The following is a 14,664-nucleotide window of genomic DNA, read 5'->3' as shown; positions in this document are numbered from 1 at the left end:
GAACTGAGTTAAGAACCACCAATTTAGCCCAGTTACCTCACAGGGAAATCAAGACCCCAAGAGGCAGGGCCAGAACTGGTGCACTCCTGGTATCTCACTGCCTGGCACCCGAGCCCAGAGTGCTGACTGCATGCGGAATGCTCTGCAAGGCACTTGGGACCCCCATGTCGGGACTTCAGTTTCCCCATTTATAAAAGACAGTGGGACTAGATTGTTTTCAAAAACATCTTTATCACAAAATCTTAAGAATCGCAATATATGAAATGAAGCTAAGCAAGGCCTCCCTAGGGAGGCAGGTATGGAGTGCTCCCTCCACCTCCAGGTGTACAGGTTTCCTTCTGTCCCTGGTGAGGAGCTAGGTGGCCGCGGGCTCTAGCAGGCGGCACTTTGGAGAGGTGTGTGGTTTTGTGGGTGTCTTGGCCTCCTCAGATTTGGAGACTGTGAGCATGGATGCATGTGTGGGCAGACAGCCAGTGCCGGGCCCTGTCGGAGGCCCCAGGCTGCCCTCACAAGGGCTCTGCCCTGGCAGGTAGGAGAGGGAATGTCAGCTCTGATCCCACAGCCTGGAGAGGGGCCCCCGCACAGGGGGTGGCCTCGGCTGTGCAAGGAAACGGAAATGAAGGAGGAGACCCAGTTGCTCTTCTAAGATGCCAGCCCTTAATTAAGGGAAGAGTTTTGGCAGACTATGAAACACAAGGGCACCGCACCCTTCCCTGGAGGAAAAGTGCAATCTCCAGCAAGGGGCACCTTGCAGGGGAGCTCAGGGATGTGGGACTCCTGGCTCTGAGCCTGCTCTGGCCCAGCCCACTGGCTGAGAACCCAAAAGCTCAGCCTGGAGCCAACTCCAGGTGCTACAAACCGTTGTCACCCTCCCAGCTGTGTTATCTGTCCCATCAACCTCAAACTCACATTCATATTTACTCATACTCTTAGGGCAGACATATAGGGCAGGGAAGAATGAAGAGACTGTGGCCCAGGGCCTTCCTGGGACCCTTATCATTCATCCACGGAGGAGCAAGCACAATCACAGATACCCCTGATAAGAGGTGATAGCAAACTGGGGAACATTCATTCAAACCAGGGGTTTTGGGAACCCACCATGGTGCATTAGAGACCAGCCTTGGAGAATGGGTATTGATGGTGGAGTGGGGAATGGAGAACAGGTCAAGAGGAGTGAAGCAAAGTGCCCTCAGGCTTTCTGTGTCCCTGAGAGTGACCTGGACAGCTGGAGATTGGCTTCTAGTCTTCACAGGACTCAGGAGGAAGGGCAGAGCAGTGCCAGGGGAGAGGGTGGGGGGCGGGCACTGTGGTGTAGTTAGGGGACAATTCAAGGTGCTGAGTGCTCTAGATGTGGGGCTGATGAGTCACGCCTTTCCCTCCCCTCGGGGGTGAGGGTGCTTCTCCAGCCCTGTGGTTTTGCGAGGAACTTCATGCTGACAGGGCTAGGAATGGCGGGAATGATGGCAATGGCGAGCAGCCCTGAGTGAGTCCGTGGGGTAAAGCACTGATGCAACCATATCATTTCACCCTCCGGACCTAGCCATAAAGTAAGTGTTCCCAAGTAACAGGTGAGGAGGCAGGCCGGACTGCTGGGGCTCCATGCTGCAGAGGTCCTGTGGTGGAAGGCCAAGGTCCTAGCCCGGGCTCACTGTCTCTTCCCCTAGGTGTTTGTGCTCTGCCATGGCCTCCTGCAGCTCTGTCAGCTCCTGTACAGCGCCTACTTCAAGAGCAGCCTCACCACCATCGAGAAGCGCTTTGGGCTCTCCAGTTCCTCCTCAGGGCTCATTTCCAGCTTGAATGAGGTAAGCAGGAGGTTCCAGTCCCTCGGACCCCACTCATGTGTCACCCTGATCACAGGGTCTGCTTGAGGGCTCTGAGAGGGGCAGGGTTGCTGGGGATGCACACATGGGACATAGAGACTGCTAGATGCCACAGGCATGGAGGCAGCTACCTTTTCCGAGGCTTCACTGAACCAGGCACGGAGCTAAGAGCCTCTGGCAGCACCTAAACTTGGGGCCTAGTTACAGCAGCCCTGCGAGCAGGTTTATTTCTTTTTTTTTTATTAAATTTTTTTTTTAATGTTGATTTATTCTTGAGAGAGTGAGAGAGAGACGGAGCACGAGTGGGGGAGGGACAGAGAGAGAGGGAGACACAGAATCCAAAGCAGACTCCAGGCTCTGAGCTGTCAGCACAGAGCCCGACGCGGGGCTCGAACTCACAGGCTGTGAGATCATGACCTGAACCAAACTCAGACGCTTAACCGACTGAGCCACCCAGGCGCCCCGAGCAGGTTTATTTCTTAGACCTAACAATCTTGTGTGTGTGTGTGACTGTGTATTCCTGTGTGTACATCTGTATCTCAGTATTTGTGTCTGCGTGTGTCACTACATATATGTATCTGTGATCTGTGCCTCTATGTGAGACTATGTGTGTGTGTTATTTGTGTATCTGTGTCTATGAAGATCTGTGCCAGTGTGTATCTGTCTGTGTATTTGTGTATGTCGTTGTGTGTATGGGAGGTAGATGGGTGAGTGTATGAAGGTAGGAGAGGAAACTCAGCCAAAGAGCTTTCTACACTCTTGTTGTTTCTGATGCAGGCATTTGGAAACAGACTGAGTAGTAAAGTAGGGCTCTTAGCAGCAGAGCAGGAGAGCAGAGGGCAGCCAAATCAGGGGAGGCCTTTATGGTCAAGCTCGAGGCTTCCAGCTTTTGTGGTAGGTGGTAAGGAACTGGCATGGCTACTTGAACAGAGCCAGGCAGGATGAACAGTCTCTTGAATGGAAACCCCCTGGAAGAGGTGACTGGGAGACACTAGAGGTGGGGGACAGTGCATCCAGAAGTCAGCTGGCTGGGAGCTGGTGCCACCAAGGCAGGCTGGAGAGGCTGGGGGAGAAGAGGACCCCAGCGAAGGTGCGAATGAAGAAAAGGCAGGATTTGGCAGCTGCTGGAGTGCAGGGTTGAAGTCCTACAGACTACAGGGAGGCTGCCGCCAGAAGCCTGAGAGGTGCTAGAGGAGAACGGGCCTGGCGGAGGGGAAGGTGAGGCCATCTTGACTGTGGAGTGTGTGGCCAGCCTCCAGGTGCATGAGGCTTCGGGCTGCTGCCTGGTCCCAGAGCCTTCCAGGCTGGCGGGTGAGTGAAGGGGAGGGGAGGGCTGGGTGCAAAAGGCCAGTGACAGGACGAGGAGCTTGGCTGACGGGAGAAGACATGGACATCTTGCCCTGTGAGGCAGCTGCTTCTTCTGCTCACTGCTACAGACCATGCCTGGGCAAAGTCAGAGGGAGCCCTCGGGGCCCCACCCTTAATGCCTGCCACCAGTTTGCCCTGGGGACACCCGTGTTTGGGGACACTGATGGGCAGGGAGGTGTCACAAAAGGGCTCAGTAACAACTTTCAGGGGTCTAACGGGATGTCAACAAGCTGTTCAGGGGCTGCCGAGGGGCTGAGGTGTGGATGGCAGGGCCCTCCTCACCTCAGCTAGAACCGCCTCATTCATGTGTATGAAATGATGTTATATTTTACTATGGAAAAATGGCTTTTTCAAAGGGACTCCACTGCTGAAGAGAAGTTTGGGGACTAAGGTCTTAAGCCAGCATCAGCCATAAGTGCTGTGGAGGCCCCACTTCTCTCCAAGAAGTGAGCCCAGGCCCTGATAGTGCTGGAGGGGCCAAATCCAGATGGACAGGGCTCGGGCACCCCAGGCCTTCCTCCCCATTGTGGGGTGCTTTGCTACCCCTCCTCACCCAGACCTTTTAAAGTCAGCCTCAGGTAGCTTAGGCTTTCTAGTCTGACAGTTACAATCATTTCTTGAAAAAATGATAGAGAAATAAAAGGATGGGGAGATAAAAATCTAAGAAGCATAAATGAAAGCTTTGCTTCTGGGTATGGGTTTCAGAATCTTCTAGAACCATGTCTAGCCAGGGGCCAGAGCAACCCCGTAGATCAGGCTAGGCTGCCTCCCCACACACCTTCACACCCCCTTTCTGTATATATTATAAACCATCTTACTCTTGGCCACAAAGCAGGAATCTTCTGAGCAATTGTGTCTTCTTGAAAAAGCCTATCATTCATTTATTCAACAAATATTTAATGAGCACTAACTATGTGTCAAACACTGCTCTAGGTATGGAGAGGCAGAAATGAACAGACAGATAAAAACCTCTGCTCATATATCATTCTAATGATAAATATGACATTTGTTTACAGAAATAAATAAAATTTGGTCAATCAGATTACAGTAAGTGCTATGAAGAAAGAAAGTCATGGAGGGAAGTGGTTGTTTTATTTTAAATAACTTTTTATATAAATTCTATTTAAATTATGAAAATGTTTAAATAGAATTTAAATTATAAAATGTATTTAGAGGCACTTGGGTGGCTTAGTTGGTTGAGCGTCTGACTCTTGATTTTGGCTCACGTCATGATCTCAGGGTTGTGGGACTAAGCCCTGCATCAGGCTCTGCACTGAGCATGAAGCTGCTTAGGATTCTCTCTCTCTCCATCTGTCCCTTCCCTACTTGTGTGCATGCACGTACACACGCTCTCTCTAAAATAAATTTAAAATAGATGTATTTAAATATAACTTATAAAAATATTTAAATACAATTTAAATTATAAAATATATTTAAAATAACTTAAATTATAAGTTATACTTAATTATCATAAATATGTTATATTTAATTCATTTTTTATTGAGATATAATTGACATTTAACATAATATTAGTTTCAGGTATACAGCCTAACAATTCGACCTTTGCGTATATTGCAAAATGATCTCTGCAATAAGTCTAGTTAACATCCAGCACCTCACACAGTTACAGCTTGTTTTTCTTCTGATGAGAACAGTTAAGATCCACGGTCTTAGCCACTTTCAAATAAACGATACAGTGTTATTAACTAGAGTTGCCACGGTGGGCATTACATCCCAGTACTTACTTATTTTATAACTAGAAGTTTGTACCTTTTGAGCACCTTCACCCCTTTCACCCAGTGCCACTCCCTTATTTTTCGGAGAAGACCTTAATGAGACATTTCCATCTGAGCAGAGGTCTAAAGTAGGTTAGATGACAAGGGAGCCCTGTGGACACGTAAGAGAAGGGGCAACAAGTACAAAGGCCCGACGAGGGCATGTGTTAGAACAGCTAGAGGCAGAGCAGCTGGGGCGAGGGAGGAAGGGGGATGGAGGAGAGCACATCAGAGCCTTAACACAGAGGGAGGCAGGCCCCATAGGGCTCTGGAGGCTCTGGGACAGACTTTGCCTTTTACTGTTATGAGTTTGAGCAGAGGAAGCATGGTCTGACACGTCAACAGGATCACTCTGTCTGCCAGGTAAAAAATAGGCTGCAGGAAGGCAGGAGTAGCTCCCCTGGGGCCCAGTTAGGAGGCTGCTGCAATAGTTCAGGCAGGATGTGGCAGTGGCTTAGACCAGGAGGTTGTGAGGGAGGTGGAGAGAAGCACTCAGCTTTCAGGTGGCTATTGAAGGTCCAGCCAGGGGGACGTGCTGATGGTTGCACGTGGGTGTGAAAGAGCAGTCAGGGATGATGCTCAGGTGTCTTGCTTGAGGCATTGGCGGGATGCAGGTGCCATTGACTGAGATGAGGAGGACTGTGGAGGGAGAATGGGGGAAGATGAGACATGAGGTTTGGGTGTGCTAAGCCTATGAGAATTAGAAGCACACACAGAACATGTAAAGCCATGGGACCAGGTAAGGTCACCAAGACAAGAGCAGAGTCGAGAGTTCAGGGGAGCAAGGAGGAACCAGCTAAGGAAATGGAGAAGGAGCCTCCAGGAGAAGAAAACTAGAAGGTGGGTGTCCTGGAAACTCAGTGAAAGAAGTGTTTCAGGGAGAAAGAAATGGTCACTGGAATCACATGGTGCTGAGAGGTCACGTAAGAAGAAAACTGAGAATTGGCCAGTTGGTGGTTTGGCAAGAGCCATGTAGCAAGACTCTGACCCCTATTTCCTGAGACAGGGGTGCATGCTTTTCCAGCCAGAAGACTGTGGTGTGGATAGGGCAGGGCTGTGAGTGCTGGCATTTAAGGCTCCTCCAGTCCAGGTGAGCTTACATTCTGGGGCAGAGGACATCTCTTTGGATAGGGTTGTAGTCAGAAGATCTGCTAGCACCCCTTTTATCATTTGAGACCCTGCTCCCCAGGCTGAGCCTTCAGTTCCCTTCCCTGGCTCAGGGTGGGGCTCAGAGACCACACCTTCCAGGGAGCACCAAGAATGTGGAGTTACTGATGTTTGCAGCCTGGAAGGAACTCAGGTGGTGGTTTGGTCCTCCTCCCTCACTAGCAGGAGTGGAAGTAGGCCCAAGGAGGGCCAGGGGCAGGTCAGTAGCAGACGTGCTGGGACAGGAACCCACTGCTCCAAGAGACAGGAGACCAGTCTACCTAAGACTGGGTGCTTTAAATTCAGTAGTCCCTGCTCAAGCTACCTCCTAACCCCATAACATGGGCAAGTTGTCTGATATTCTGAGCCCCACTTTTGTCATAAAGAGAGAGTTGTTCCAGGATGAAGTGAGATAGCACACGTTGCTTGGTGATTTTCTGACTACCGAGCCAGAGTCTTTAGGGCATTTAGAGAACATGTGCTTTGATAGGAGCCAGCCAGAACTGGAGGCTCCCTTGGACTTTGCCCCCAAAAGATTTGGTTCTAAGATGGTTGAAATTTAGGCTGTGAGCTTTACATGGTCTCTAGATACTTCCCTTGGTTTGGTCCAGAAGGCTGAGGCTGGTAAGGGTTTCTGCCAATAGAAAAGGGTTTCTTTTCTGAAAGAGCACATGCTGGACCCTCTGTGAGGGTCTCTGGGCAAGGCTGACCCTGGGCGGCCTCTCACCTCTCTGCTTTTCCTGGACCAGGTACAGTCAGGTCTTCCCTGTGGGTGGGTAGGGACAGAGTCTCAGGTCTCACTCAGCCCCTCTGCTCTCTCTGCAGATCAGCAACGCCATCCTCATCATCTTCGTCAGCTACTTTGGCAGCCGGGTGCACCGTCCACGGCTGATTGGCATTGGGGGTCTCCTCCTAGCTTCGGGTGCCTTTGTCCTCACTCTCCCACACTTCCTCTCAGAGCCCTACCAGTACACCTTGACCAGTGTTGGTAAGTGGCCTCCAAGAGGATAAGGAAGGAGTGGGCATCTCACCAAAGTTGGTTGGGATGCCACTGGGGCAGTGGATACCATTCTGGGCCATGCTGTCCCCTCCCACCAGAAAGCATCCTTGGATTTCATTGTTTTGTTTCTCCCCAAAGCACATCTGAAAGTGAGAACATATGGAATCATGAAGAACTTTGGAGCAGCCCTGGCTTGCTGAGGTCAGAGCGTGAAGCTGGTGGCTCACCTCCCCCTGTGATTCTCTGTAATTCCCTGTGCTTTGTGCCAGGAATGACCCAGTGCACACAAGTGGGGGCACTTGTGAGCAGTGCCTGTGATGGGCTTGTGGAGGGTCAAAGCATTGACCATGATGAGATCTGTGGATTTTCTGCATGTTTGATCATGTGTTTAATACTTCCCAACATTTTACATTCATCTATCACTCTTGAGGTCACAACACGCTTACACTGTGATCTCATTGGAGTCCCCTTGACACCTGTGAAGGGGAGAGAAGAGGTCTAAGATGAGAAGTTGGCACTCAAAGCTGTCCAGTAACTTTCCCAAGGGTACCAGTCAGTTAGGGAGAGACAGACCTGGGTCTCCCGATTCTTGGACAAGTGGCCTTTCTGAGACAGGGAGTCCCTGGTTCTTAGCCATGTGCCCTGTAGTAAAAGGAGAGATGTAGGAGAATTTTACACAAGTAATGAACGAGGCATTAAATAACACCCGATTGCCCAGTAAGAGTTCCCTTTTCTTAAAAAGTTATTTTATTTTTGGGGAGCCTGGGTGGCTCAGTCAGTTAAGCATCTGACCTCGGCTCAGGTCATGATCTCACAGTTCGTGGGTTTGAGCCCCGCGTTGGGCTTTGTGCTAACAGCTCAGAACCTGGAGCCTGCTTCAGATTCTGTGTCTCCCTCTCTCTCTGTCCCTCCCCTGCTCACATTCTATCTCTCTCTCTCAAAAATAAACATAAAAAAAATTAAAGTGTACAATCCAGCAGTTCTGGCATGTTATTTTAAAATTGTGATAAAGTATATATATAACATAAAATACGCCATCTTAACTGATAGAAGTGTACAATTCAGTGGCATTCATTACATTCACGGTATTGTGCAACTATCACCACTATTTCCAAAACTTTTTCGTCAACCCTAAGCAGACACTCCGTACTGATTAAGCAGTAACTCTGAATTCTTCTCTCCCTGCAGCCCCTGGTTACCTCTAATCTGCTTTCTGTCTCTATGAATTGGCCCAATCTAGATATTTCATATCAGTGGAATCATACAATATGTGTCCTTTTGTACGTGGCTTATTTCAATTTGCATCATGTTTTCAAAATTTATCCACATTGAACTTGTATCAAGAACTTCATTTGTTTGTGGCTGAATAGTATGCCCTTGGATGGATGCAACACATTTTATGTATCCACTCACCTGTTGATGGACACTTGGGTTGCCAGATACCCCTTTTCAAAAAAGAAAGAAGACATTAACACCCTCTTGACTCCTCACTTCTTCCCCAGAGGTGGCCACTCTCCTGTAGTTGGTGTGCTTAAGCCCGTTATTTGTATACTTTTCTTCCTTCTACTGTTATGTCCTATTTCTTTAGTCTTATTTTTTTTTCTTCTACTCGTTTGGAAGGTATACATTATTAGTTATCCTTATGTTGAAACATTAAAAAAATTATTAGCGAGTAAAATTGCCTTTGTGTTAGGGGTGACACGCAGTTCTATAAATGTGAATACATTTATAGATTGTGTAACCACCACAGTCAAAATACAGAGCAGTCCCATCACTCCAACACCCCCATCATGCTATTCCTTTACGGTCATGCTCTCCCCAACCACTGCAACCATTAGCCCAGTTCCATCACTATAATTTGTGGCTTTTGAGAATATCACAGAAATGGAAATATATAGCATATAACATCTTGAAACTAGATTTGTTTCTGCACCATAGACATTTGAAATTCACTTACATTGTTGCACATATCAGCAGTTCATTCCTTTTTTATGGCTTAATAGTATTCCATTGTATGGCTCTACCACAGTTTATCCATTTACCTGTTGAAAGACATTTGAATTGTTTCCAGTTTGCACCAATACAAATAGAGCTGCTATAAATATTTACATATAGTTTTTTTGGTAAATATAAGTTTATGATGTTGAACATCTTTTCATGTGCTTATTTGTCAGGCATGTATTCTTTTGGGGGAGGTGTCTGTTCAAGACTTCTGCCCATTTTGTAATTGAATTATTTGTTTTCTTATGGTTGAATTTGAGAGTTCTTTATACATTCTGAATACAGATTCTTTACTGGACATCAGATTTGCAAATATTTTCTCCCAGTCCTCAGCTTTTCCTTTATATTCTTTTTTTTTCCAACGTTTTTTATTTATTTTGGGACAGAGAGAGACAGAGCATGAATGGGGGAGGGGCAGAGAGAGAGGGAGACACAGAATCGGAAACAGGCTCCAGGCTCCAAGCCATCAGCCCAGAGCCCGACGCGGGGCTTGAACTCACGGACCGCGAGATCGTGACCTGGCTGAAGTCGGACGCTCAACCAACTGCGCCACCCAGGCGCCCCATCCTTTATATATCCTTAACAGTGTCATTTGCAAAGCAAAAGTTTTTCATTTTGATGAAATACAATTTATCATTCTTTCTCTTTAATGGATCTTGCTTTTGGTGCACATTTAAGAACTCTTTGCCTAATCCCAGATCAGGAAGATTTTTTCGTGTGTGTGTGTGTGTGTGTGTGTGTGTGTGTGTTTCCGTGTTTCCTTAAATTGTATAGCTTTATATTTAGATCTATGATCCACTTGAGTTAGTTTTTTATAAGATTCCTTTCCTTCTTTTTGCATATGGATATTAAATTGTTTTAGTATCATTTGTCAAAAAAGACTGTCTTTTCTCCACTAAATATTTTTTGCACCATTATCCAAAATCAATGGGAGGGCCTGGGTGGCTCAGTTGGTTAAGCACCCTACTCTTGATCTCAGCTCAAATCTTGATCTTGGGTTGTGAGTTCAAGCCCTGTGTTGGGCTCTGGGCTGGGCATGAAGGCTACATTAAAAAAAAATCAATTGGTCATATTTGTGTGGGTCTTTTTCTAGACTTTCTATTCTTTTCCATTAGTTTTTGTGTCTGTTCTCTCCCACTGTCACACTGTCATGATTATTGTAGTTTTATAGTTTTTTTGTATTGGTTAACATTTTATTCATTTATTATTTAAATTTTAATTCGTTAATATACAGTGCAATATTGGTTTCAGAAGTAGAATTAAGTGATTCATCACCTACATACAACCCCCAGTGCTCATCACAAGTGCCCTCCTTAATGCCCATCACCCATCTAGACCATCTCCCACCCACCTCCTTCCATCAACCCTCAGTTTGTTCTCTATCATTAAGAGTCTCTTGTGGTCTGTTTCCCTTTCTTTCTTTTTCCTCTCCTTCCCATATGTTCATCTGCTTTGTCTCTTAAATTCCACATATGAGTGAAATCATATGATATTGATCTTTCTCTGATTGACTTATTTTGCTTAGCATAATACATTCTAGTTCCATCCAATTCATTGCAAATGGAATACACACACACACACACACACACACACACACACACACACACCACATCTTCTCTATTCATTCATCACTTGATGGGCATTTCAGCTTTCTCCATACTTTGGCTATTGTTGATAATGCTGCTATAAACATTGGGTGCATGTACCCCTTTGAATCTTTATTTTTGTATCTTTGAGTAAATACCTAGTAGTGCAATTGCTGGATCATAGGGTAGTTCTATTTTTAGTTGGTTTCTTTTTTTTAATTTTTAAAAATGTTTATTTATTTTGAGAGAGAGAGAGCATACATGTGAGCAGCAGAGGGGGAGAGGGAGAGAAAGAATCCCAAGCAGGCTCTGCGCTGCAAGCACAGAGCCTGATATAGGGCTAGAACTCATGAACTGTGAGATCATGACCTGAGCTGAAATCAAGAGTCAGACCCTTAACCACTTGAGCCAGTTAGGTACCCCTATTTTTAGTTTATTGAGAAACCTCCATACTGTTCTCTAGAGTGGCTACACCAGTTTGCATTCCCACCAGTAGTATAAGAGGCATCCCCTTTCTCTGCATCTTCACCCCTACCTGTTGCTTCTTGTGCTATTAATTTTAGCCATTCTGAGAGGTGTGAAGTAGTATCACGGTTTTGATTTGTATTTCCCTGCTGATGAGTGATATTGAGCATCTTTTCATGTGTTTCTTAGCCATCTGGATGTCTTCTTTGGAAAAGTGTCTATTCAGGTCTTCTGCCCATTTCTTTACTGGGTTGTTTTTTGTTTTTTGTTTTGTTTGTTTTTTTTTGTTTGTTTGTTTTGATGTTGAGTTTGATAAGTTCTTTATAGATTTTGGATACTAACCTTTTATCAGATATGTCATTTGCAAATATCTTCTTCCATTCTGTCAGTTGCCTTTGAGTTTTGTTGATTGTTTCCTTCACTGTGCAGAGGATTTTTATCTTGATGAAGTCCCAGTAGTTCATGTTTTCTTTTGTTTTCCTTGCCTCTGGTGACATGTTTAGTAAGAAGTTGGCTGTGGCCGAGGTCAAAGAGATTGCTGCCTGAGTTCTCCTTTGGATTTTGATATAGCGTTACTCTTACATGCTGGAAACATAGCAAGCTTTTAAAACACACAAACAACAGAAACTTAGCCAAAATAACAAGATGGGGAATTCTTCCCAAAACATAGAAGACACCAGAGAAACCCTTGCTGCAGAGATCAAAGACCTAAAAACTAGTCAGGCTGAAATACAGAATGCTATAACTGAGATGCAGTACAGACTGAATACAATGAGAATGAGGATTGAAGAAGCAGAGGAGAGAATAGATGATATAGAAGATAAAATTATGCAAAATCATGAAGCTGAAAAAAAGAGGACAAGAAAATTATTAGATCATGAGGAGAGACATAGAGAACTTAGTGATTCTATGAAACAAAACACTATCCGTATCATAGGAGTCCCAGAAGAAGAAGAGTGGGGAAAGGGGGCAGAAGGTTTATTTGAACAAGTTATAGCTGACAACTTCCCTAATCTGGGAAAGGAAACAGGCATTCAAGTCCAAGAGGCACAGAGAACTCCCCTCAAAATCAACAAAAACAGGTTAACACCATGACATATCATAGTGAAACCTGCAAAATACAAAGATAAAGAGAGAATTTTGAAAACAGCGGGGGCCAAAATGTCCTTAACCTACAAGGGGAGACACATAAGATTAGCATATCTGTCCACTGAAATTTGAAAGGCCAGAAAGGAGGGGCAGGAAATATTCAATGTGCTGAATGGGAAAAATATGCAGCCAAGAATTCTTTATCCAACAAGGCTGTTCATACAGAATAAAAGAAGAGACAAAGAGTTTCCCAGACAAACAGAAACTAAAGGAGTTTGTGACCACTAAACCAGCACTGCAAGAAAGTTTAGTGGGGATTCTCTGAGTGGAGGGGGTGGGGGGGGCAGGGAAGACAACCAAAGCAACAATGATTACAAAGGATCAGAGAACATCACCAGAAACACCAAATCTACAGGTAACACAATGGCACTAAATTCATATCTTTTAATAATCACTCTAAATGTAAATGGATTAAATACTCCAATCAAAAGACATAAGGTTATCAGAACATATTAAAAACCAAGATCTATCAATATGCTGCCTACAAGAGACTCATTTTAGACCTAAAGCCACCTGCAGATTGAAAGTGAGGGGATGAAGAACCATCTATCATGCTCATGGACGTCAAAAGAAAGCTGAAGTAGCCATACTTAGACAAACTAGACTTCAAAACAAAGACTGTAACAAGAGATGAAGAAGAGCATTATATCATAATTAAGAGGCAGTTTTATAGTTTTGAGACTTAAAATTGGGTACTGTGATTCCTCCAATTTTATTTTTCTTGAAATTATTTTATCAATTCTTATTTCTTCCCATATAAATTTTATAATCAGTTTGTGTATATCTAAAAAAAATCCTTCTGGAATTTTTATTCAAATTGCATTAAATTCATAGATCAATTTGGGGATAATGGACATGTTTACTCAGTTGGCAAGTCCATGAACACAGTATGCCTCACCCTTACTCTCACATTTTCACACTGACCTGTGATTTAACAAACTCTAAAGATGACAAATGTCTCTATTTTCCAACAGAACAAAGTAAGGTTGCTAGGATGTTTTACTACTTGGTCTCCTCTTCCATCTTCCATGTTTTTGTTGACCAGTACTTTAGTTCTGCCTGTCTTTAACCTCCCCCCAGTGCTCATTATTATTATAATTGTTGTTACTTATAAAGTCAGCACTTATGCACATTTACCCACACGTTTACCAGTTTCTTTGTTCACAATTGCTTCTTGCATTTCACCTACCCCCTGTTGATTTAATTTCCTTTTTCCTGAAATATATTCTTTAGCATTACTTTCAGGTGGACCCATGGATGAGAAAATATCTAAGTCTATGTAAGAAAATGACAATTTTACCCTTGTTCTTACATTGTAGTTTAGTTAGTTTAGTTTAGCTGCAAGCAGGATTTTAAATTCACTGTTATTTCTTCTCAGTGCTTTGAAGGTACTTCAAAGCCTCTGTCTTCGGGCTTCTCTCATTGGGGCTTCTCCATCAGTCAAATTGTCATCCCTTTGTAGGAATTCCATTTTTTCTCTCTAGTTGTCTTTAAGATTTTTCTCTCTTTTTTGTGGTATTGCATGTGTACCATACAGTGTCTAAACATAAGTTAATTTTTCATGTCTATTTTGAAGTTCAATGTGCTGTTTCTTTTGAAGATTAAAGTTTTTCTTTGATTCTGAAAATTTTTCAGTCAAGAATATTCCTGATATTGCATATTGCATGGCCCTATTTCTCCGTTCTTTCCTCTAAAGATCCATAAATATATATATTTTTATTCCCGTTCTCCTTGTCTCTCATCTTTCATAGTTTCAAGTGCCTTATTCATCTAAGCTGCTTCCTTTGTGATTTCCTCAGATATGTCTTCCTGTTCACTTAGTCTCCCTCCCACTCTCTTCATCTGATGTCCAACTCCTAGTATACATTATATATCTTAATGGCTCTATATATTTTGCTAACTTCCAAAAGTTATTATGATAGTTTTTCAAATCTATCTGCTCGATCTTCATGGTTTTTGATATTTACTTATGATTTATATTTTTATTTAGGTCTCTTGAGTTATTTTAAACATTTTAATTTTATAGTCTTTTTCAGTCCATTAGCTGAAGTTTTGGGAATGCTAATCCTCCCATTTTTGTGTTTGCTTGTTCTTGTTCACAGTGGCTTATTTCCTGTGTGTTCTGTCATGTTTGGCTGTGGGGTCATTTTCACTGGGATTTTTTTCTTCTGCAGAAATTTGTGTGTTCTTGGTTGGGAAATAGCCTTACAAAGTGGTTTTGCATTTGTATTCACTTGGCACACCAGGAGCAACCCTGCTTTGGTGCTAATTTTATGATAATTTATTGGCTTGGGATAAACTTGCACTTCTTTTCAGGGATGTAAGAAGGGACAGTGGTTTTGTGATGAACAGCA

At 44.2% G+C, this 14,664-nt stretch overlaps 1 protein-coding gene across 1 annotated transcript in view; it reads left to right on the top strand.

The window, feature by feature from the left end:
- The window catches only part of SLCO2A1 (solute carrier organic anion transporter family member 2A1), an 83,041-nt gene that overhangs the window by 35,306 nt on the left and 33,071 nt on the right, over positions 1–14,664 (top strand). The window contains exons 2-3 of the mRNA XM_047874903.1: positions 1,665–1,802; positions 6,935–7,097. Coding sequence (XP_047730859.1) covers positions 1,665–1,802; positions 6,935–7,097 — 301 coding nt within the window. The remainder of the gene's footprint in view (positions 1–1,664; positions 1,803–6,934; positions 7,098–14,664) is intronic.

Source organism: Prionailurus viverrinus, chromosome C2, assembly GCF_022837055.1.
Source record: "Prionailurus viverrinus isolate Anna chromosome C2, UM_Priviv_1.0, whole genome shotgun sequence".
Taxonomy (NCBI): Eukaryota; Metazoa; Chordata; class Mammalia; order Carnivora; family Felidae; genus Prionailurus; species Prionailurus viverrinus.
The sequence above is the reverse complement of the archived record's forward strand: the minus strand, read 5'-3'. Positions and strand labels throughout refer to the sequence as shown.